Source organism: Pseudonaja textilis, chromosome 1, assembly GCF_049901715.1.
Source record: "Pseudonaja textilis isolate UNSWEBS1 chromosome 1, rPseTex1.2, whole genome shotgun sequence".
In the NCBI taxonomy this organism is placed as follows: domain Eukaryota; kingdom Metazoa; phylum Chordata; class Lepidosauria; order Squamata; family Elapidae; genus Pseudonaja; species Pseudonaja textilis.
This window is the reverse complement of record NC_141990.1, coordinates 256,524,269-256,547,930: the sequence shown is the minus strand read 5'-3', so window position 1 is coordinate 256,547,930 and position 23,662 is coordinate 256,524,269. Positions and strand designations below refer to the sequence as shown.

General features: G+C 36.7%; 2 protein-coding genes across 2 annotated transcripts; one reads left to right on the top strand and one right to left on the bottom strand.

Annotated features, from left to right (window-relative positions):
* The first annotated feature begins 6,773 nt into the window (after positions 1-6,773).
* Positions 6,774-8,613, top strand: RAG2 (recombination activating 2). Its single transcript, XM_026704632.2, has one exon. It carries the CDS (start codon positions 6,774-6,776, stop codon positions 8,349-8,351), a length of 1,578 nt encoding a protein of 525 aa, XP_026560417.1. The 3' UTR covers positions 8,352-8,613.
* Positions 8,614-19,260: 10,647 nt separating this feature from the next.
* Positions 19,261-23,050, bottom strand: RAG1 (recombination activating 1). The gene has a single exon (XM_026704623.2). The coding sequence runs from the start codon at positions 23,048-23,050 to the stop codon at positions 19,910-19,912; it is 3,141 nt and encodes a 1,046-aa protein (XP_026560408.2). The 3' UTR covers positions 19,261-19,909.
* Positions 23,051-23,662: the final 612 nt, after the last annotated feature.

The following is a 23,662-nucleotide window of genomic DNA, read 5'->3' as shown; positions in this document are numbered from 1 at the left end:
CCTACAATAAATCCCATTGAATTTACCAACATCTTATATAAGAGGACATAGGAACCACCCTCATTTGTTCTAATGTGTCTCAGTTATCTATGATCTTGTAAATGGCATCACTGGTCTCTTCTGCATGAAATTTCATTAATCAAATGTGCACATTTTTCCCAAGAATTGTTCATAATAATAACAGATCTTATTCTAAAGTTCTCTTAAGCATGGAAACTAGCATACTGGAAGCTCTGGGGAGAAACTGAAAATGATTCACTGGAGCAGAAGCCACTTTCTTTCCTTTGAAAAATATGCATTTCACTGCTCATCCATCCATGTTCTTTGTAATGAGGTTACTTGAGGCTATCATTCATTAAGCTTTGCTGATCATCAGCAGATTGTGCAGAATCAATTTATGTGTCTCCAAATGAGAATCCTCCTCCCCATTGTAGCATTCAAATAAGGAATGCTACAGCTGAGGTCACTTGAGGATTAGCGTGCTTTCAATTACACAGTTATTAATTCCATTAAACACTGAAAAATGTAGCTTAGCCCTAGCAACACATTACCCATTTATATGTGGTGTACTGTAACATTATGTCATGGTTCTTTAGTCAACACAATTTGGCTAGCAGCAAAAAAGAAAATAAGCAGAATAAATACTTGGATATCCAAGTTAAAACAAGAGTTATGAAAAAAAAAATTGAATTAAGGACTCATCTTCACATTAATTCACGTAACGATGGGGTTTTCTTATAATATTGCTTTGTTTCATCCCCAATTCACAGTGGAATCATTTCCCCTGTTCTAGACACATCTTTTGTCAGGAAGATTATCCTGAACACTATTCTGATGACATAGTGGATGAAGTAGGCAGGAATATGATGCTCCCAGTTCCTATTAGTCATCAAGGTCAACTTTAGATATTTTGGCAAGTCATAGATTGGTGCCCCCTATGATTTGGCTTATTTTCTGATTTTGCTAGGAATATCAAAAAGGTGTCCTTCTATTCTTTTATTTTTTTCCCTTAGATTTCTTGAGCATTACACTTATGGTTCTGAACCCCAGACAATTCTCTTTTTTTTTCAGACATTTTCACCCTATTTTCAGTACAAAACTTTCATTTTGATTACAACAGCACCCATTGCTGCCATATGGCAACAATTTTGCAAAATTATATTTAACCCTCTGGCAAACATGCTGGCTCACAGCGTGCATAATTACTGCTTTTTGCTTTTTATTGTGTTTTTCTGAGCGTTTTTTTTCAATGTTGGTGCCATTTAAAAGTTGGCACCCCTGGATTAGTACCTACTTAGCCTAATGCTGGCCCCTTTGATCACAATAGGCTGCTGTGGGTCCACTTTCTCCCTTTTAGTGATTGAACATTATCCTGCCTTGCTTGTGTTGTGAGAGAGACAGACATCTGGCACTGAAAAATCAGCAGCCTATATAAAGTCTAGGTAATTCTGTTCAAAGCACTTGTCAGATCTTAAACAGGCTGTTTATGCACAGAAATTTATCACCCATTGGAAAATGTTAAAGTTTTCTCCAAGTTCACAACCTCCCATCCTTCAGATATGTGATCTCCCAATCAAGCTAGAAGGCATGGGAGATGGCAATAGGAGGAAGTGAGAAGAAGCTATCAATAATAAGGAAGTTTCATCTTCAACTAGTGCTACAACAGATGATCAGTCCTGATTGCTAGCATCTATAGCTATGGAGAGACAAAATGGAGCTGATTCCTGACATCAGGTGTCAAGAGGGAAATGCAGGAAGGAGGGGGCAAATGATAGCAATTCCTCATCAACCTGGTGTAACCTCCTCCCTTTGTATATGTCATGAATCATGAAAAGGGTGAGACTTTCATCATGAATTGGCAATTCTTTTTTTATCATTTTATGAAACTGATGAATCCTGCAGATGCCTATAATGTTTATTGAATTCACAAAGGAGTATAGATAATTTCACTTGGATATTAGACACAACCCAAATAATGGCTAGTCACTTGTTTCATTTTCAAGGTATAAAAACAAAAATATTTGCATGGATTCTTAAGATGAAGAAATATGCACAGCAGACAAAAATTTTTGAGTATCATTTACTTTATACTTTTTACTTGTATCACCCTGTCCCACCCCTATTATTAAGCAATCCAGCTTAGTATTGTTAGCACCAGATTAAAATCTCCCCCCAGTCACATGGACTATGAGCAAATCACTTTCCTTCAAACCAATCTGCCTTACAGGGTTATTGTTGGAATATTTGGAGAACTGAGTACTACACATACCTTCATAGAAGGGAGGGAGGGAGGGAGGAAATTGTCTTTATTTAGAGTAGTGGTAGTCAACATAGTCCCTACTGCCCACTAGTGGGCATTCCAGCTTTCATGGTGGGCGTTAGGGGTTTTGTCCCCTACTTTATAAATCACCGTTACTGTGGAACCGGTGGGCAGTTAGAGAAAATTTTACCACTAACAGAGATACAAAAGTGGGTGGTAGGTATAAAAAGGTTGACTACCCCTGATTTAGAGTGTAAGCAACTTATATTAACCATGCTGCGCTTCTATATTTAAGCCATCTAAATAGATTGTTGTGTCCTTAGTTTTAAGAATATCATAGAGATATGCCTCTGAGTGATGCTCAGTTATATATTTTGTGTAAGTATAATTGCTGTAGTCTGTTCAAGGTATAAACGGATTCTCACCTTTTTCGCTCTTTGTGGTAAATATGTTATATTTGTTCCTTTCTTTTTCTAAAAAACAAATAATATGCATTGAAAATTGTAAGTTATAGCTCACAAACTTCTAAAACATCTGCAATGTTTCAGATCATCCAGGCTGCCATGAATTAATGTTTTTCTTTACAGAAAAATATCCTAAGACTAGTCGCTTTTCAGGATTCAGGACTGCTAGGACTTGTAAGGGTTAAAGCTGTAAATGAGTGGTAAGCTCCCTCTACACCATCTGAAGTGGGGGAAATGGTCACAGTCAGTTAGTCACATCAATCAAGAAGCCCTCAAGAACACATCTGCAGATTACACAAACACTTTTCCTGCCTGCCTCATTTCTGTGCCACAAAGCAGTCAAAGAAAGATCCACAAGTATTGACATTTGATTCTCTGTTTTTGATGCAAATATAACCATACGAAGCAAAATTCTCCATCATCCAGGTAGGTCCCAAAACTAACATATATGCACTTTCTGAAGGGGAAAAAAATATTTTGAGAAATGATAAATGCATGTTTCAGGAACCTCAGAGTAGACAAAAATCTATAAAAGAACTTGGGTGCATTACTTATAAAAGTGGCCAAGAGTTCTGCAATATACACACGGACACTTTCATATAAATGAATAGTAGGCACACATGGGCATACACAAATATCATATTGTACATTCATTGTAATTTTCCAAACTGGACTTACACATTATCTAATATACTCCATGTAATTTTTTCTTCATTTTGATGATGTTTTTGTTATTAAAAAAATCAAATACTTTTAAGGAATTTTAAGAAAATGAATATAAATTCACTTGGAATTCAGTGCTTTCGATGGTCATCATCTGTTAGTATAGCAGGAGAATTAATACTCTGAAGCATTAACCTGCCCTTTCTCTCTGTCCATCCACTAGGCTTCAGGGCAAGGAGGAAATCACTACAGAACCTGGCTCATAATTGAAAGGTATCATCTTTTCTTCATTATTCATGCTGCTTTATATTTTTCAAGTGCACATTTCTGTATTTTTTTCAATCTATTAGACCTTGCAATTAACCGGTTAATCCTATTTGCTAAATCCAGAAGACTCTCTTACCTTGAATTTCAAATAAAAATACTATCACCATGTAAACCTCTGCTGTCTTGAACACCTAGAATGTATGGAACCTAATGCATATTAAATATAGTCGTGCACAAGGGTGGGATTCAAATTTTTTAACAACCGGTTCTGTGGGCATGGCTAGATGGGCATGGTCATGTGCCTGGGTTGGCATGGCTTTTTGCAGCACCCCCTCCCCCCCCCATTTTGGGGCCTCCTGGGCCTCAGGAAAGCCTCCTGGGGGGGGATTTTTGCTCCCAGAAAGCTTCCCTGGGGCCCAGGAAGGCAAAAAATGGAGCAGGGGAGCAGGGAGGCTGGGGCCCCCTACATTTTTTACCTTCCTGGGCCTCGGGGAAGCCTCCTGGGCAAAGTAGTAAGTAAGCGAGGGAAATCCCAACACAGCTGATCATAGGAACAGCTGATTGTCGGTAGGGGGAAAAAACACCTTAAGGAGTAACTGGGCAGGGAAGAATGGGCAGCAGTGATGTTGGGCATGCCCGCTAGGCAGGGAGGGGAGGAGCGAAGGAGAGGGGTGGGGCCAGCCAGGGACATGATTTCCCAGTTCTCCGAACTGCACAGAATCATAACAAAGGTTTAGAAATGTTAAAGACAAAGATAATCATCCATGTTTAGGTAAGAAAGAAAAAAGCAGTTCTAGCACTGTCTCCTAATGTCTTTTTCTCCATTGAATTTTTTCTGAAAATATTTCGCACATGCACACTCATGCATACAAAATTCTTCAGGGACTTTTATGCTAAATACAGGTAGTCCTCAATTTACAAACACAACTGAGCCCAACATTTCTATTGCTAAGTGGGATAGTTGTTAAGTGAGTTTTGCCCCATTTTACAGTTTTTCTTGCCATAGCCATTAAGTAAATCACTGCAGATGTCAAGTTAGTAATATGGTTGTTAAGTGAATCTAGCGTCCCCATTCACTTTCTTTGTCAGAAGATCACAAAAGGTGATCACATGAGTCTGGGATACTGCAACTGTCATAAATATGAGCCAGTTGTCAAGCGTCCAAATCTTGATGACATGACTATGGGGATACTACAAGAGCTCTCAGTGTGAAAAACAGTCATAAATCACTTTTTTTAGTGCTGTTGTAACTTTGAACAGTCACTAAATAAATAGTTGTAAGTCAAGGACTATCTGTATAGAATAGCTGCTGTCAAAAAATAAATTTATGACCATCTATGTATGTGAGCACATAATGATGCCAACCATCACAACTATTTGTTATGAGTTATTTGGGGCCAATAAGTTGTACCCTCAATAAGTGCTGCCTTGTCATGCAACGTACTATATAAATTGAGACTATGAGATACTTCTAACAGGTAAGCTGGCCATGTGTATACTTGCTAAATAATTGCAATTAAAAATGGAAGACTGGGATTAAGGAATTTGCAATGCATTTTTAGCACTATACTAAGAACTTGTAATGCTATAAATCATAACTGATGTTAGGTGTGTGGGGGGTGAATAAGATTAAGAATAGAGAGTTAATGACATCTTTGGAGCCATTCATACTTATTATGATTTGGAATCAACCTAAATCTGGTCCATTCATTATCTAGCCATCTGGGAGGGAAGGGGAAGGAAGGAGAACATATTGTATGTGTATGAAAGTGAATGGCCCAGCCCAGCCAATTCCTGTAAGAGTTGTGAGCCAATATGAAAATGAAGCCCATTTCATATATTACTTTTGCAACATATAATGAAACTACAACTAACCAGCATGAAAACAAAATGCATTTTCTTAATGTAATCCTCACCAAATTAAAAAAAGTTCTGAGTTCCCTACAAAAAAGTTCTGGGAAAAGGAAATCATGAAGTTTACAGCTTAGTCTATACATGCATACATTACTATTTAGTGGGCATTAGATTGGACTCAGTAGATTAGCCTTATCTTTGAAATGAAAGGAATATTATGGCAGTTTTCTCACCCATATCCTATTGGTTTCAGTATAAATTATACATGGAAAGTACCAGAGGGATGAGATCTACATAAGCCAAGGCTTTAGCTTGAGGACAGTTTATGTAGTCCAAGTTCTTCTTTCCTCAACATCTGGCTGCAGAACTGATCCAATTTGAAAGATCAGTCCTGCTGTTCATTTATTGTTTCCAGTCTTCCCTCTCTTTATATTCAGCTGAGCAAGAAGTGGTATGCATGGTTCTATTATAGTTCTGCTCTTGTAAAACCTCACTAAACATTTATTCCTCTGCAGTAGGACTAAGTGAGATAGCCCAATCTCTCTCTATTGTGTCTTATTTTGGATATTCATTTTACCACTCTTTTTGTTGCCAGGGTCTTAGCATTTTTCTGAAGGAATTAAGAAAAAAAATCACAAGGTATTACTTCAGTTGAAGGCAATGATGTTGGGGTCACAAGGTTGTTGTGCTGTTATTACTATCATTACTAAGTATGAAGCCCACATTTCTGTTTAATTATCAATTAAAAACTTAATGAAAGAGGTGCATTTTTGCCATTGCCCTAAATATGGAGAGAATGGAAAGCAAAACACCTCTATGTGGAGAGCTTCCCACAGTGTGGAACAACATGGGACACACCCTAAATCACACACCAGATTTCTGAGCATCGCTAAAGGGTTGTTCAAGCTCATATAAGTAAAGAGGCAAATTCTTGCCAGATGAGAAGGAAACCCTCAGAAAGTTAAGCTTAAGCCATTCAAGGACTTTGAAGGTTAACAGCAATATCTTAAATTGTGCCCATGTAGATAATCATAATCAGTTCAGATATTTAAATGTAGGCTTCATATTATTCTTGTTTCTTAGATCGGTTAGCAGCCTAGATGCCATATTTTGTACTAGTTGCAATTTCTAGAAAGTTTTCAAGGGCAGCTCCATATAGAATGTATTGCATTTGTTCAGCCAATGTCACATATCTGAATGGGAATTGAATTGCTAATCCTATGGTTTGTGTTCTTGTTCTCTGTTTTTTAGAAATAGAAAACAGCATGGCTTCTTTGCCAGACAAGATGTCTCTTCAGATGATATCAACCATTAACAATTCTTCTCTGATTCAACCAGGATTTTCTTTGATGAACTTTGATGGACAAGTTTTCCTATTTGGACAGAAGGGCTGGCCAAAGAGGTCCTGTCCTACTGGGGTTTTCCTTCTTGATTTCAAAAAGGATGAACTTAAATTGAAGCCAGCATACTTTTCCAAGGATTCCTGCTACCTTCCTCCCCTACGATATCCTGCTATTTGCACCAGCAAAGAGTCAGAGAAAAGCCAATATCTCATTCATGGAGGGAAAACACCAAACAATGAACTTTCTGATAAACTGTATGTTATATGTCTGGCTAGCAAGAATAACAAAAAGGTCACATTTACATGTACTGAAAAAGAATTAGTTGGAGAGGTCCCTGAAGGCAGATATGGCCATACTGTTAATGTGGTTCACAGTCAAGGCAAAAGTATGATAGTTATAATTGGGGGAAGATCTTACATAGCTCTTGGGCAGAGGACAACTGAAAAGTGGAATAGTGTGGTTGATTGCATGCCACATATATTTCTGGTTGACCCTGAATTTGGATGTTGTACTTCATATGCTCTCCCAGAATTTCAGAATGGCTTTTCTTTTCATCTCTCTCTCGTGCAAAATGATATTATCTATATCATAGGGGGACATTCCCTGGAAAATAATATCAGACCTCCCAATTTGTATAAAATAAAAATTGATCTTCCCTTAGGCAGTCCAGCAGTGAGCTGTGTAATTTTGCCTGGAGGAATCTCAATCTCCAGTGCCCTCATGACTCAGACCAGAGAAAATGAATTTGTTGTTGTTGGAGGTTACCATTCTGACAACCAGAAAAGGATGGTCTGTAATACTATTAACTTAGATGATAACAAAATAGAGATAGTGGAAAAAGAGGCACCAGAATGGACCCCAGATATCAAGCACAGCAAGATATGGTTTGGGAATGATATGGGGAATGGATCCATTTTATTTGGTATACCAGGAGACAATAGGCAACTGGCTTCAGATGCAAACTATTTCTACGTATTAAAATGTCAGGTAGAAAATGATCAGAGCTTAGAACAGATGGCACAAGTATGTAGTCAGAGCTCTACAGAAGATGCTGGAGAGTCCACTCCTTTTGAAGATTCAGAGGAGCTCACTTTCAGCTTTGACATAGATACTGACACCTGTAATGAAGATGATAATGAAAATGAGTCTGAATCTGGCTACTGGATCACCTGCTGTGTAGATTGTGATGTTGACATCAACACCTGGGTGCCCCTGTACTCCACAGAACTCAACAAACCAGCCATGATATTTTGTTCAAATGGTGAGGGCCACTGGGTCCATGCTCAGTGTATGGACTTGTCTGAAAATATGCTTATTTATTTGTCACAAGTAGATATCAAGTATTTCTGCACTGAACATATCAGTTTGGCAAGGGGATTGAAAACTCCCAAGGAGATTCCTCCTATTGAAAATAAACCCATGAAAGCATTACGGAGAAAAAAGCCTATGAAAATGTTGAGTCCTGCAAAAAAGTCCTTTATTCGTAAACTGTTTGAATAGAATCACAGTCATGAATAATATTTTAATGTGCAAATCTTAGGTACCAAATCAAAGACCACTAACTTCAACAGAAGTTAAACTTCCAAATAGTAATGGCCCTTCATTTTAAAGCATTTTAAAATGATGGTTTTGTTTCATCTTAAGTTATAATTATACAACACAGAAGAATCACTGCTAAAAATTAATAGGCATTATCAGACCTTCATATTAACTAGATCATTACAGCTTTGTTTAAATTTAGCATTTGTTATTATAAGGTGGGGAGGGGGTGGATAAATTCAATAATGCTATCCCTTTTGAGTCTCTTGACTGTCTACATAGCCCAAGTAATTAAGCGAAAGTCCATGTCAACCAAACTTACTATAATGAATGGAAATATTTTTGCAAAAGAAATATGGTGCTAGAAGATCAATGATCTAATTCATATAAGCCTGTTTCATGTGTTTAGCTTTGAGGCAAACTTTTTTTGAAGATGTAAAACAATTAAATAATTTTTATTTCAATGCTCTTTCTCACTCACATATACACACAAAATGGCCATTGTGTAAAACTTTTGGGGACCATTTTTTACCAGAGTTATCATTTTTCTCCCAACCAAGTTAGACCAAAATGAAACCAATAAGAAAGAAGCCATGTTTACCTCTGCAACAAAAGAAATTGCTGGTCAAATTTCTTCCCCACAATTAGCTCGACCCCCACCCCACCCCAGTTTAGATGAATGCAGATAGGGAATCAGGAGTCTCCATGTTTTCAACAACTGTAATTAGCTCTACATAGTGCTGCCTTTAAAGACCATCCAGAACCTATATTGTAGTTGATCCAGAATGCAGCAGTGCAGGCAATCATATATTATGCTTGTATGATTCAAGCTGCACTAGTTACCTATTGACTTCTGAGTGGAATTCAAAATACTAATTATCTTTGTATCACACAGCCTGGTCTCTGAGGGACCATTTATCTCCAATGGTTTGTGCCCATCACTCCCTTCTGATTCACAACCTACCAGGAGTTATGTAATAGCTTTCATAGAGAAATTCAAGCAACAGCATGGAAATAATCTCTAAGATCAAGCTATGATGATAGCTTGATTGCGGAACTCGTTGCATAAGACTCACAGGACGCAGTCTTATGCTAAATCACTATGAAAACTCATATTTTTACTTGACTTTCTACCACAGAATCTCACTTTTTGCTAATAACTCTCAATCCATTCCACACAGGATTGTTGTGATAGGGAAAAAATAAACCCTGAACTGTGGTTTTATATGTAACTACCAAATAAAAATATCATTCCTCCTAAGACAGTTCATTGTTCCTCATACAATAGCTCAATATGGTCTTTAACATTTTGGAGTTTCTAGAAATCAAAACTTGGGTTGCCATCCTCTAAGGCATGTGCTCTACTAAGCCTCACTTTTCCTTTATCCAAAGATATTTTATTGCTAGCAAGCAGCTGACTTTTCTAGTTGTCGTGTTCCTCTGAAATAATCCTTTATTTTACAGTAGTTTAGATCTGCTCTCACTTTTTTTTATTCTGGATGTATCTGTTCAATTGCTGTTGCTTTTGTTGTTATATGAGCCCTCTTAGGGCAAATTATTTTACAGTGGAAAAGCAGAAAATAAACACTTTTAGTAAAAGAAATGGCTTTGTGATCTCCCCTACAAAGAAACCAACTTGTTCTTATGAAGTAGTGGAAGGAGTGGGTGATAAAAGTGATAACTTGGGAGCTGTGATGGTTGTTCTCACAAACACTTTTTTTTTCAAAAGATATTGACTCTTCTAAGATTTCTTCTAACAATCTGAATAGCTATATGAGGCTTTTGGTGGATGTGCTTTTGAGGCAATGTGTGTGAATTTCCTATAGGCAATTCATTTGACTTGAAAAGAGAACTGCATCATCCACCTTTGCAGTGTAAAACTCTTTGTCCATATGAACCTTCATTCCCTTGCATGTCCTTAACATCTATAGAGTATGTTAGATGTTCCATGGAGAAGCACCTGAAGTGAGTTTCTGTCAATATTTGGAAGAGTTTAAAGCTTGATCATTAAAAATGTTATTCATTCAGCTTCTGTGTAAATTGCCAGAAAATATTACTCAATCTATCCTGAATTTCTATGGTATTACAGTATATGCATAACAAATTGCTTAGAAATTCCTTTGTTTTAACCCTTTGGAACAATAAGTCTAAGGACAAGTATCAAAACTGAAGCTTGAAAATATGAATGTGTAGGTGGCTTCATGTATTTTCCAAATTCATAGATCCTCTCCAATGCCTACTGGTGAGCTGGAGTTGTAATGTACCAAAAATAGCTAAATACATAGAGCGTTATTGAATTCATTGTAATAAAATATGAATTAAATCCATTTTACCTTTTGACCTGACCATGCTGACTTCTTCTCCTGGTGCTCCTTGTCTCTGAAAATATGGCTGCTTTCATGCCATTCACAAATCAAGAATAATTATTTGCTGGAAAAGGTAGCACACCTCTGTATTAAAAACAAAAAGCCTTAATTTGGCCAATTAAACTTATTCTGTAAGAAAAACATTTGGGAATGCTTTGACTCATGGGGTAGCAAAACTGAATGTTGAATACTCACATTTGCATTACAAATAACAGTGCTCAGGAACCCTTTATATCCACTTTATTGAATGAGCGCGCAAAGAGGCATTGTGCTCTAATTCTTGGATACTAGAGCTGGAGATTAAGAATGTGCCTCTCCTAACCCAGGAGATAAACCAACATTACATGGTGTTGATAGAAGATACAGATAAAAATGCCCAAACCAAAATGTGGAATTATCTTATCTATGTGTAGAATGATTGTTTATGATAATTGACATGTGTAATTTCTGTATAGGGATTTTTTCAAAGTACAAATTAGTTTACAGCTATTCCTTCATCTTCAAAAGCCATTCTGAATACTCAATAATACTTGTGAGAAATTACCATTCCTCTGCATTGATATATCTTAGAAATGGATATCATTTCTTACTTAGAAATGGATATCATTTCTGCCTACCATTTTAAATTTTGTAAAGAAGGAAGAGGAGAAAAAGGAGGAGAAGGAGAAGGAGAAAAAGAAAAGAAGCTTCATCAGGATATTATTTTTTCTAACTTAAGGGCAAAATATAATGTAAAAAGATTTTCTTTAACCTATCATAGTTTTTTGAACATGCTGCCCTCTAGAAGTTTTGAACGCCAATACCTATTCTCCACATATTGCCTAAAGCCAATGGAAATTATGTAGCCACATTGGCTGATGGCAGTGGGAGCACTAAACCAGAGTAACTAGAGGGAATTTGGTTGTAGAAAGTTATGCTACACATAGCTCCAAAGCATATGGTAACCTGAAAAATGTGGTAAATAAGTTTCCAAAGACAAGCTAAATTTGTTGGTGTTTTATGAGTTGTCTACTAAACAGATTACTTTTCTTGCTCTGTGCACACTGACACAGGGATCCTGCTGACATAAGCAAGAGACAATTGTCTGTACCAAATCAGTAATGAAACACTCCACAAGTAAAGTAATGCTGCCCATAGAGGTTCAGATAATGATATTTCTCTTATATAAATCACATAATTCACACAACACTCCCAGAACAACTGTGCAGAGAGAACTGGCAACAATTTCAGAACATCCTTAAATTTAATGTGATTTCATGAATTGCACAGTTAACTCCTGTTGAAAGGCTGTCAAAATGCCTTTCTTCTGAGGGTTTGAATTTTCCCACTGCTCCGGCGCAAGGATACAGACAACTGCTTGAAAGCCGGATCTTTTTATTTTTCAGGAAGGCGAGAGATTGCGTGGAGGCTGCGTTCCTGGGCTAGCTGGCTTCGTATGGTAAGTCCCTGATTTTTATACTCTTTTCTCCCTTTTGTGTGTGAATGCTTGTGTTTGTATTTCTTAATGTTTTAAATCCTGTCGGGGTTGTCTTCATTTCTGCCGGAGGGTAAACTCCGCGGGGTGCAGAAGGCAGACTTTGTGGGGTGGTTTGATTGCATTATCAGTTTTGTCCTAATCTCTTTTAGCTTAATGGTTTCTTATATTTGTTTTGTGGCAATTTCCTGTCTGTCTCCTTTGCAATATATTTTGTGTCTTTTGTCTGTTTGTTTTGCTGATTTGGCATGTCTTGTGTTTGTAAGGGCTTTCTTTTCTTGTTTCCCTAGTTTTCTTAACTATTTGGGCTTTTGTCTAAGGGGCTTCTGTAATACCTTTTATTTGATTCCTTTTCCTATGCAAGTTTGTTTTATGGCTGGTCTAATGTTCCCTTTGGGCTTTTCCTGCTTGGGTGACACCACTGTCCTTGTGAAGTTCCCTTTCCACACTCCAAATCAGTGCTCTCTGATGATTTGATTTCTAAAAGATGGGACTAATGTCATTAAAAAGGTTACAAAACACTAGAGCATGGGTGTTTACTTGTGGTGTCACGTTGCCATCATGTGACATATCATGACCTTTTTTCCCCTTTGTGGAGTTGGGGTGGGCATGGCCTGCATGTGACACATCTGGCCGATGGGCCACCAGTTTGACACCCCGGCATTAGAGAATGCTTAAAGCATTCATTGTGTCAATATAAAGAGGGAGGACATGAATGGTTGAGTCAACCTAACACAAACAGTTTTACAGAAAATAGCTTCATACTGGAGGGAAGATGGAATTACCTGCCTCTTTCTTGTTGGTTTCTAAAGATTAGCTAACTTATAGCCACATCAGTTCTAGTTATTCAGCTGCCATTTTGAATCAACTCCACCTTGTAACTCACAGGAACTGGTTTCAAACAGCTACAATAATAGTTACTTAAAATTCTATCAGGGTCTTGCTTTTTCCCTTTATTAGTTTACTCAAAATCATCCTATCTCAAAAAAGCATTACTTCTCTGAGAAGGAAACACTTAAATTCATCTTCTTCTGAAGTTAAACTCCTCATCTATAACCTTCTAATTCAAGTTGCTTTATAATAGCCACACGTTCCTGTCTCAATCTTCATATAATGATAATCAGATCAGGATGTACTTGTAATCAAGGCTTAGTTCTTAGTAAATAATCATATCTAGGCTCCATTGTGCAGAATTATACTTAAAGTTTTATTTAGTTCCTGAAAAATTAGAGCTCTTTCTTCTACTCTTAGACAACTTTCTGTTCAAACTCCTTTCTTAGAGAAAAAATAATAAGTTAATACTATATTGAATTTGGAATGCCATCTTATTTTATTTACAGAGGAATTTGAACAGTCAATAGCTCTATGTTTCTTCAAGATATATTTTGTCCTCAAGGGACATTTAAATGGAATTCAGAAACCATATTTTCCTTTCCTTGTCCCTTAAATGTCTCATTCCATGCAATGAAATAAATGGTTGAATCAGAAAGTTCAGGGTGCAAATCACTAGAACTCTCCTCTCAGTTTGATCCAGAACTAAATCTGAACTTCTCAAAGAGATGTATTTATATGATATACAAAACTTTCTGTTACCTTCTAGATTAAAACTAAAGGAGAAAGTCAGTTCTCATCTAGTTAGCTTCATGCTCAGCAGGGTTAGAAATCATACCTTCCCAGTTTCTAGCCTGGTGCCTTAAACACAACATTAAACTGGTTCTCTTAATTACTATTCCACATTAATTTAATTCTGTATCCTCCTTAAATGTCATTAGTTTACTGGAATTAAGAAATAAGTGACTAAGCATTTATGTTGTCTTGATAACTATTAGTTCAATAACTCAAATGCCACTCTCTGTGGCTTAAAGAGCTCTTGCTATAAGGCTGAAACACCTATTTCAGTCTAAACGAGAACAAGGGTAACAATTACCTATTAACAACAAATACCTAATTAACAATTAGGTAATAGGAAAGATGAAAAGGATAATAGTAATAGTAATACAGCCCTACAAGGTGGTTTGACATCCCAAGGCATAATATAGTGTTGTGGAAATTAGTTGTTTAGCAGAGTGATAGTTTGAGGAAAAAATTGTGTTTGTGTCTGATTGTTTTGAAGGCCTAGAGACAATCATTTAAATATGAGACAACAATATGCTGCAGTTGCCAAAAAAGCCAATGCAGTCCTAGGCTGCATCAACAGAGGGATAATATCAAGATCACATAAAGTGCTAGTATTGCTTTATATTGCATTGATAAGATCATACTTGGAATACTGCATCCAGTTTTGTCACTATGATATAAAAAGATGTTAGACTCTACAAAGATTGTAGAAAATAGTAACAAAGATTATTAGAGAATTAGAGGCTAAGCCATACAATGAACAGTTGTGGGAACTAGGAAAGTTTAGTCTAACAAAGAAAAAAGATAAGTAGGGATGACATGATAGCACTCTTCCAATGTTTCAGGAGGGGTAAACCTATTCTCCAAAGCACCTGAGTGCAAGACAAAAAGTAACAAGATGGAAGTTTAACAAAGAGAGATCCAACCTAGAATTAAGAGGAGAAATTTCCTTCGTAAGTAGAATGATTTGCCTCCAGAAGTTGGAGGTGCTCCGTCACCTGAAGTTTTAAAGAAAAAATGGACAGCCATTTGTTCAGAATGGTATAGAATCTCCTGCTTGAGCAGAAGATTAGACTATAACCCACCAATGTCCCTTCCAACCTTGTTAATCTGTATTCTATAGGAGTGATTTAAAACCAAAGTAAAGAGAAATGAGAAAACTTAATAAACCTTATTTTGCTGTTAATGCCTTCAATATTTATGTCATTTTTTTCCTAGGAAAATCTGCTATTTGTCTTCCAAAGATATGTCTGCATCAATTGTCACTGTTTCAAATAATTGTGATTTATTTTATTTGAAACCAGAAAGGTAGTTCAGAGTAAACCAGGGATGCAAGCAAGTAATCTGAAACTTCTTAAATGCATCTTTTTTCTTAGATCATACTGCCGTTGTGGCAGACGGCAGCTGTGTGAGCCTGAAAACAGCTGCAGCTGCTTTAAGGAGCTTCTAAGTGCTATATGTGCCCCAACAGGCTGCAAAGCATATTTTTGTCCCCAAAACCAAAGCATTGCATAGCCCTTCTGGATGAACTGCAATTGCTCCAAGTCATTTACCCTAGCATCAGTTTAAAAAAAGTAAGGCTAAAAGAAAAGATTATGGGGAAAAGGCTGTGATTAGAGTAGGATGAGAAGTTTAAATGAGAACTTGAATTAGGGAAAGATGCAGCTCATTGACTTTTGGAAGACCACGTGTTCCTCACCACTGAACCGAGATGTTCTGAATGCATTTAATAGCTTTGTCCACGAGATATATTCAACCATGTTAAAGGAAATAACAAAATATGTATTTCAAAAGCTGTTTTGACAATAATAGATCATGAAAATAGAAAAACATTTCCTGGACAAATATTATTTGTGTCATTTGAACTTTAGGACATTGTTTTTGTATCTGGACATCATAAGTTCATTGTCTATTGCTATTCACAGAGGTAATAAGATTAGTACAGAATTTTCGTCTCGTGAAGATCCTTGAAGATGACCAGATTAGGATAGTAACCTTTGTAATTGCAGAGGTGAAATAATGAGAATCGGGAAATGATTATGATTAAAACCAGTATAGTAAAGCAAATACTATGAAGAGAGAGTTAATTATATTGTTATTCACTGAAAGACCTCTCCATGATATTAACATTTGTGTCACAAGCAACTCTGAAATGAAGCCAAATTCTTTTCACATGATGAATTCATAGCTCATCCATGATATAGGTTTCATGGCAACACTATAAAAGTAGTGGTGTTTTTTTTAAAAAAAAACTTCCCAATCTAGCCTAGTCTTGGCATTTCCTGAAGATTTGTCACTCAAATACCACTCAAATTGAACCCTGACTGCTTCTAAAGTCAACCAATATTGCCCTTAGGTTGCTGCCTTTTTGGGAAATGTCTTTAACTCCAGTGCTATAAAATTGCTTTTCAACACCAGCAACTTTAAAATGGGTAGACTTCAACACCTTGAATTCCTAGCCAGCCTGCATGAAGTTGTAAACTACCCATGTTAAAGTTGTTGAAGTTGAGAAACACTGCTATAAAGAATATGGTGAGCCAATAGAAAGTATTTTGTGTGGATGAGGTATTGTTCCAGAGTATACTGCTTCACTCCTGACCCTCAAAGTAGATAAATCAAAATGAATCTGAAATTCTGTCAATAGTTAAATTGATGTGGTGAATTAATCCAATTAGCTTCAGTCAGGTTTTCTTGGCTGTGGATCCTGCGACAAAGACACATAAATCTTTAGATAGAAAAACTACTGAAAACGATTACTCTGAAATCCCAGTTTGAGCAATTTAATAACAAGAGCAAAAAGAAACCCACAACTAAAGATGTGTGCATGTGAGGAGAATTTATTTATACCCATTTAGTGGAGAAAGGAAATGTAATTTTGAAGAGAAGAAAAAGTATTAAGTGCTTTCACTTATTTATAGCCTTTTCAGAACTTCCCAAGCTTCACAATAAACCATTTTGCTTAGCCTTGAGTCAATATAAAAAAAAAATCATCTCATTCAGATGCATGCCTGTGCTTTTATGCTATTTTTTTCCTCTTCCATGCAGAAAGAATCATTTGGAAGAGTCTCATTTTAGTCTAAATGAGTTCCCAATCTCTCAGCTAAAAAAACACCTTTATTTAAGCAACATGGACAAAAAACAAGAAAACACAAATGGGGACTAAAGCTTATATACAGTAATTATATTTTAAAAAAAAGTCTTTCCTTTGCTTGGTACCAACACAAGGCAAGGAAACCCTCCAAGAGTCTTGTGTAAGTCAAAGTGTAACTTCCAAACTAATGTCTCAAATGAGAATAATTGACAACTACTTGTACTCCTAAGGCTCTCCTAAAAAAGCAATGAGGTTCAGAGTGCTTATATTTAACCAAGGTGCACATAGCATCCTAGCTTTCTTCTGAAATGAAAGCATAACTCAGATGTAATATTTTTTCTGCTGTCTCTTTAAACTTTCTGGCTCCTTGAGAATGAGAAGACAAAGCACACTGCCTTGTTAAGAAACACTTTCTTGCCCTCACCCCACCCCCATTGTAATCTGCCTTTGGCATCAAGTTATAAATAGAAACAAACTAATATGCTTAGGATAAAAGGAACATATTCAATATATGAACAACTATCTGTTTAAAAGTAAAGAATATGAATTAGTTTATCTCAAGTATTGGGTGTATGTCTGTGTCCTTTTGTAAATTCTGTTGCTCAGCTAAATAACTTTATGTAAAAATAAAATGCAAGTGTTCGTTTTAAAATAGAATTCATTTTATTTAAAGAAAAACAGTCTGATATTACATCAATAGAAATATTTGCTCAACTTTGCCAACCAAATACAAAACATATCATGTAGTTGGTGCCATGCTAATGTGTAAATATTTTTATAAATATAGACTACTCTGTAGGTAAGCAACATTTTAAAAAGCCTAAGTTTATATTAATTACAATCCTACTAGGCAGCTAAACGCAAAGCAAAGTTAGGTAAAATAGACTCAAGGAGAATTCTTCTAAGCTGTAAGAAATTATTGATGGAATTGTGACAGATATCTACCAGAAATGAAACAATGTGGTTTCACATTCCATGACTTGCTCCCATGACAATAAAGAGTTATAAGTATGTAAACATGTATGATCAATGAAACCACATTTGAATTATCCCATCACTACTATTCCCAAGTCATTGGTTTCTGCTTGTAGAGCAATGTTCCTCAAGCTTGCCAAATTTTAAAATGCATGGACTTCAACGTCCAATTCCAGAGCTGGAGTCCATGTGGCTTTAAAGTTGCTAAGGTTGAAAAGCACAACAGTCAAAGCAATCTGACATCAGAAGCTTCTGGACGGAGAAGCATTTCCTATAGAATATTTCTTGGATCTATTTTCAAGAATATCTTGAAAACCTGTTCTTTGTGAACTGTGTGTGGATCCTTATAGCTCTCTCCTTCTTCCCCACATTGTTCTTCTAACCCCTTTAAACCTCTTAACCTAGCTTAGATTGGCTATAATGGGGAAAGTTGTGTGTTATATTGATGGCTAAACCAGTTGCTCTGTCAAAGTATTTGAACAATGTTTCCCAAGCAATAATCCCCAAACAGTCCTTCCAGATAAATAGTCAATAATGGAAAGTGGAAAGTTCATTTCCCTCTAACTCTTATTGAACTGCAACCTCAAGGAAGTGCTGAATGTTATAATCGAACATCACCTGGAAGGACACTGATCCTTTATTCCTGTTATAAAGCATTACAAAAATAACATAATGTGAGAGAACACTATAGGATTCTGCTAGCAAATTCTGCTTTATGATGAACTGGGGAATTTCATAAAATGTATTTGATGGCAGAAGATTTATTCTATCTCCAGTCCAGAATAAATTAGTTATGAGGCATCCTTGGTGCTCTCTGAGTTTGGTTGTTTTCTTGCAGATATTTCATTACCTAAACTAGGTAACATCATCAGCACTGATGGTGTTACCTAGTTTGGGTAATGAATCCCTCATTTCAATTCTAAGCTACAAATATTCTCTTTTATGACTTAGCTATATGTAACTTCCATTCACATCATCTCATTCATTTTAATTAGATATATGAAAAGTAGCAAAATCATATCTATTTTATATGTATTATTTTATATAGTATTTTAAATGTATTGTTTTAAATATATCCTATCTTTGCTAAGCTCTGCTGAAGTTAAGAAACTGACACCATGATCCATTTACAGCATTTGTCAACTCTTTCAAAACTCAAAAAATATATTAAACAGAAATGACATAGTTTTATATTTTGGCTTCATGGCACATAAATGGTAAAGACTCCCTCAAGATGAACATAACTTCTGGTAACTATATATATAGTCTAATTTAAAATAAATTGTAAACATTATTTCAAATCTTTCTTTGTGGTTATTTAAAATTTAAACCTTTAGGATAATGAAATGACTAGAAATTACTTTTTAAAATATTGAATTACTATCCAGAATTATAATTGCATGAAATAATAGGCCTGTGTATAAATGCCTCCATATTGCAGATTTATCAGGAATGGGAGGCCAGAAGCCATTAAAAAGAAAATGTTTAATTAGATAGCTAATTAAATTATGTTCTAAATGATTATAAACTTGCTATTTCACTATTTGTATTAGTATTTTGATCAGTAATAGACTTCAAAGTAAGTGGTTTTAGTTTCCCAGGTCTTCTGTCTTCCCTTTTTAAAATATTGGGACAATATTTGCTCTTGGCTAATAAAAGGTTAATATTTATAAAAGCAATATGTTATCATCAACCTTTTACAAATTTTACTGAAATTGTTCTGTTTTACCTTCTACATAGTATTTAAATGTGGTCACAGAAAAATCATTACTGGTTTTGGTTCTGTTTTCCTCTTTAAAATTGGCTGTTAAGCCAGACCACATCTGCTCATACAAACTTTCGTGTTATGGACCTGTTGTCAGAACAGCACAGCCCACCATCAAACAGCTTTCCTCAAGGTTTTTACAGCTCTGTGTAAAAAACCATCTCCACTATTTCTGTATGCAAATGAATATTGACTTTTCAGCTGCAAGACCAATGCAAAATTTAATTCCACTTAGAAGTCCATGAAATCAGAAGTCTCCAAAGAATCCTCCATCATCATGAGATCACTCTCAGTCTGTTCTGGACTAATTTGGACCATCTGGCTTTTCAATGTATTATGAGCATTCATGAATTTTTGTAAATGCTTTGAAGTATACAACCAATGATGCTTCAAAACATCTTCCATCTCATAACATTTTGACTGCCTGGCATTCATCTTTCGAAAGCGTCTGAACAGTTTGTTGCCTGACTCATTTCCCTCACTTGCCCAGGCACCAATGGAACCGTCCCGTTCTATAATTTCTGGAACATGAGCAAGTGTTTTATGAAAATAATTGGTAATCTTCCCACCATATCTATAACTGAATTTAGTCGACAGCAATTCAGCGAATCTTTGGGAGTTGAAACTGTATTGACATACAAGTTCTGGGCATTCTTTGGTTGGACATGAAGACCTCCATACTGGTTTCATCTTAAGATAAAGGTCCATTAATTCTCTGAGGGCTTCATGTCTCTCCTCACATTTTACTAATTCGCAGACGGCATCCACAGTCTCCCTACTCATGAGTTTTCTTGCAAAATTTCCATTCATCCTTGTTACAGGTTTCAAATTTAGCTTTTTTCTAAGGTGTTTGTCAAGAGTTGACTGCCACCTCTTTCTCTCTTCTTTGGTTGCACTGGTATTTTTGTATACCTCACCAATCTCAAACTGGAATAGTTTATAAAATTCAGCTGCATTGCCAATATCACAGTGAAGTGCATCTATTGAAGGCACAGTCTCAATAAAAGGCTTGGCAGAAACACCTTTCACTCTGTGACGTAGTTCATCAACAGCTTCATGGTAAGGATTGGCCCTCCACACTTCATATCGTTCTAGGTTTTCAGCATGATTCCTGGTTACAGAATGCAGGATTAGGTTCTGAGAGGCTTCTAGGCGGGTGGCATCACAAAGTGTACAAATGTAAGTAGAGCCTGATGCTTCCAGACCCTCAACTTCACGGACAAGCTTTTCATCATACCCAGTGCCCCTAAATATGAATTTGAAAATTCTAGGAATACCAGCCATATAAAGTATCAATGCACTATTTTTCATGGCTTCCCGTTCTGTTATAAGAGGACTCAGGATGGCAGTGAGGGTCTCGTGATCTGACTCATCAGCCAGCATAAGGCACAAAGGCTTACAACACAACTCTGAATTGGGTTTGCTTTCTTCAAAAATCCTTGTACTGCCATGGTCATGAGTTACAGTGATGCTCATGAGGGTGAAGGAGAATCGAACTGCTTTTTCAGGAACTGCTGGGCCACAGCCATGCTTTTCACTGACATCTCCCATTCCATCGCAGGATTCTTTAATCACTACCGTGAAAGGTCCTTTCAGATAGTCATCTAAGTCATGCGTTTTCAGTCCTTCTAAAATGTATTCTTCTAGATCCATAAGGGCAGCCACCAAAGCTGCATCATATCGAAAACGTTTTGCAATTGTATCCACTGGGTAGTCATCCACAGACTGTTGTATTCCTGACAGCCCATCAATAATGCCTACATCTGTGTTACTGGACACATTTTTCAAAGGAGGCTCCCATTCAAAGGGATGATAACCAGGCAGAAGGGACTTCTCAGCTGTTCGGAGAGCATGCAAAGGCTGGAAAATTTGCCTTCCTGTAATTGCCTTTACTGTCCTGTACATTTTATGATATTGGCTGCAGCTAAGAAAGGTGTTGACTCGGATTGCCAAACAAACAGCTGGATGAAGATCAGATCCCTTCCCTTGCATTATAGCTTCCAATTCATCTGCTTGTCTGTGCTCATTTCTAGATCTCAAAGCTAGCAGGAACAAAGTTAGGCACACAGACTTTATATCTCCTCCTTCTTCCTTTTCTGCAAAATCTTTTACTTGAAGCTTGAGTTCTCTCAAGCGGTGCTTTTGAGCTCTCCGGGTCAGTGAAAGCAAATGTTGTCTTGGTCGGCCACCTTTGTTGATATAGACATAGCTGTCTGTACTTTCTGCCCCTTTATGATTAGAACGATGTTGGCAGTATTTTTCTAAAAAGACCTCCTCATGACAGCCTTTTATTGGGCATCTCAAAACCAAATTGTTGAGGATGCTTAGGAAGGATTTTACAGGGCTCACTAGATCAGTAGGAAAACAAGGATATCGGCAGGATGGGCAATAGCTTCCCATTATTTTAAGACATTTAAGAATGCAGACTCTACAGAATAAGTGTTTACATGTTGTTTCTACTGGATCAGCCAGGATGTGTTCGCAGACCTGGCAAGATATTGACTTTACAAAGTCCACAGGGTAGTCTATTGCAAGAATTTTTGTGCTGAGATGGATTTGCTTACAGTTTGAAATCTTTTTCATCAAACTTTTGTTATTCAGTTGCTTTACCTTTCTTATGCATCTTATTTTTCTCGTATGTCCAGCAATAATCCTGAGTTTTTTGCTCAGCTGTGAATTCAGCATTGTTTTTTTCCTCTTGATGCCACGAAAGGAAGTGACGCAAACATCACAGCTTGTTGAATGGGGATGCCATTCCACTGGGTCTCTCTCTAGAAGATGTGCTTCATGGGGGGCATTGCTGACTTTTCTTTGCATGGCTTTCCAACAATTGTGACAAAAATGAGTAGGGTGGATTGTGTCAATATCTCCCCTTACATCAATCTTAAAAACTTTGACAAAAAGATCAGGCCAGGAAGTGGCTCTTTTCTCTTTCTTTCTCAAAAGAGCCTGGGTCTCCTCATCCACTGGCCCATGAACTGGATGACACTTTTTGTAAGGGTCAGTTTTCAGTGAGCCTCCACAGATGCGACAGAGGTGCTGCAGGTTGGCTTGGTGAACTTCCATCTCACTTTGGCTCATGTGAAAGATAACTTTCTCTTTTGCCAAGCTATTTTTATTCAACTCGGGGGCTCTTTCAAAGGGCACTTGTGACATTACAGTTGCTGCCTTGGGTTGTTCGTCAGTGACTCCCAGAGATCCTGTCACATTTTCTTTAGCAGAGTTAGCCTGGTGGCTGTCTTCAGAAAGAGGCTTTTCAAGAGATCTTATTTTGAACAGCTTGAATTTCCATTCAGAAAATTTCATATGCGGCTGTTGGACATGTTCTGGTCCAAAACACAAGTTTATGCTTGGTGGGGGTAGCTTCTCCATCCTGGCAGATGTTGAATTACCTATTGAGAGAAAGAGAGAGAAAAGAAACTGTTAAGGAACTTCCATGATTAACAACTTGATAAAAAATAAATAAAACCTGATAGAAAATGAATAAAAACCAATGCTAAATATTAAGAGTGCTTCATTAATAAATAGTCCACAATATTTTAACTTCATCTCTACCAAAATGCTTATCAAGCACTGACAGCATGTATAAACATGTTGGTTAGGAGAGGAATGAATACATTCCTGCATGAGGAGAAGAAAGATGAATATTACCAGTCTTTAACCACAGATGCTATCTTGATAAAGCATCTCTAAATACATAAGAATATGTGTTTCTGTTTAAACATAAGAACAAATCTGAATGACTACTTCATTTTCTTTAGAAGCAGGTCTCTTATGGTTGATACATTTATCCCATCTTTGCAAAGTAGAATATAAAGATTCCAGATTTGGTCTACAGCTTTGCAGAATGCTGATGGGTTACCCCAAGTGATATCACACATTTTTCTCTCCAGGAACAAGCTTGCCATTTTTAAAAATAAACCCTACTTTTATTAACAACACAGCAGTTGAATGTTGGTTTCTTAAATAAACAATGAACAAAGC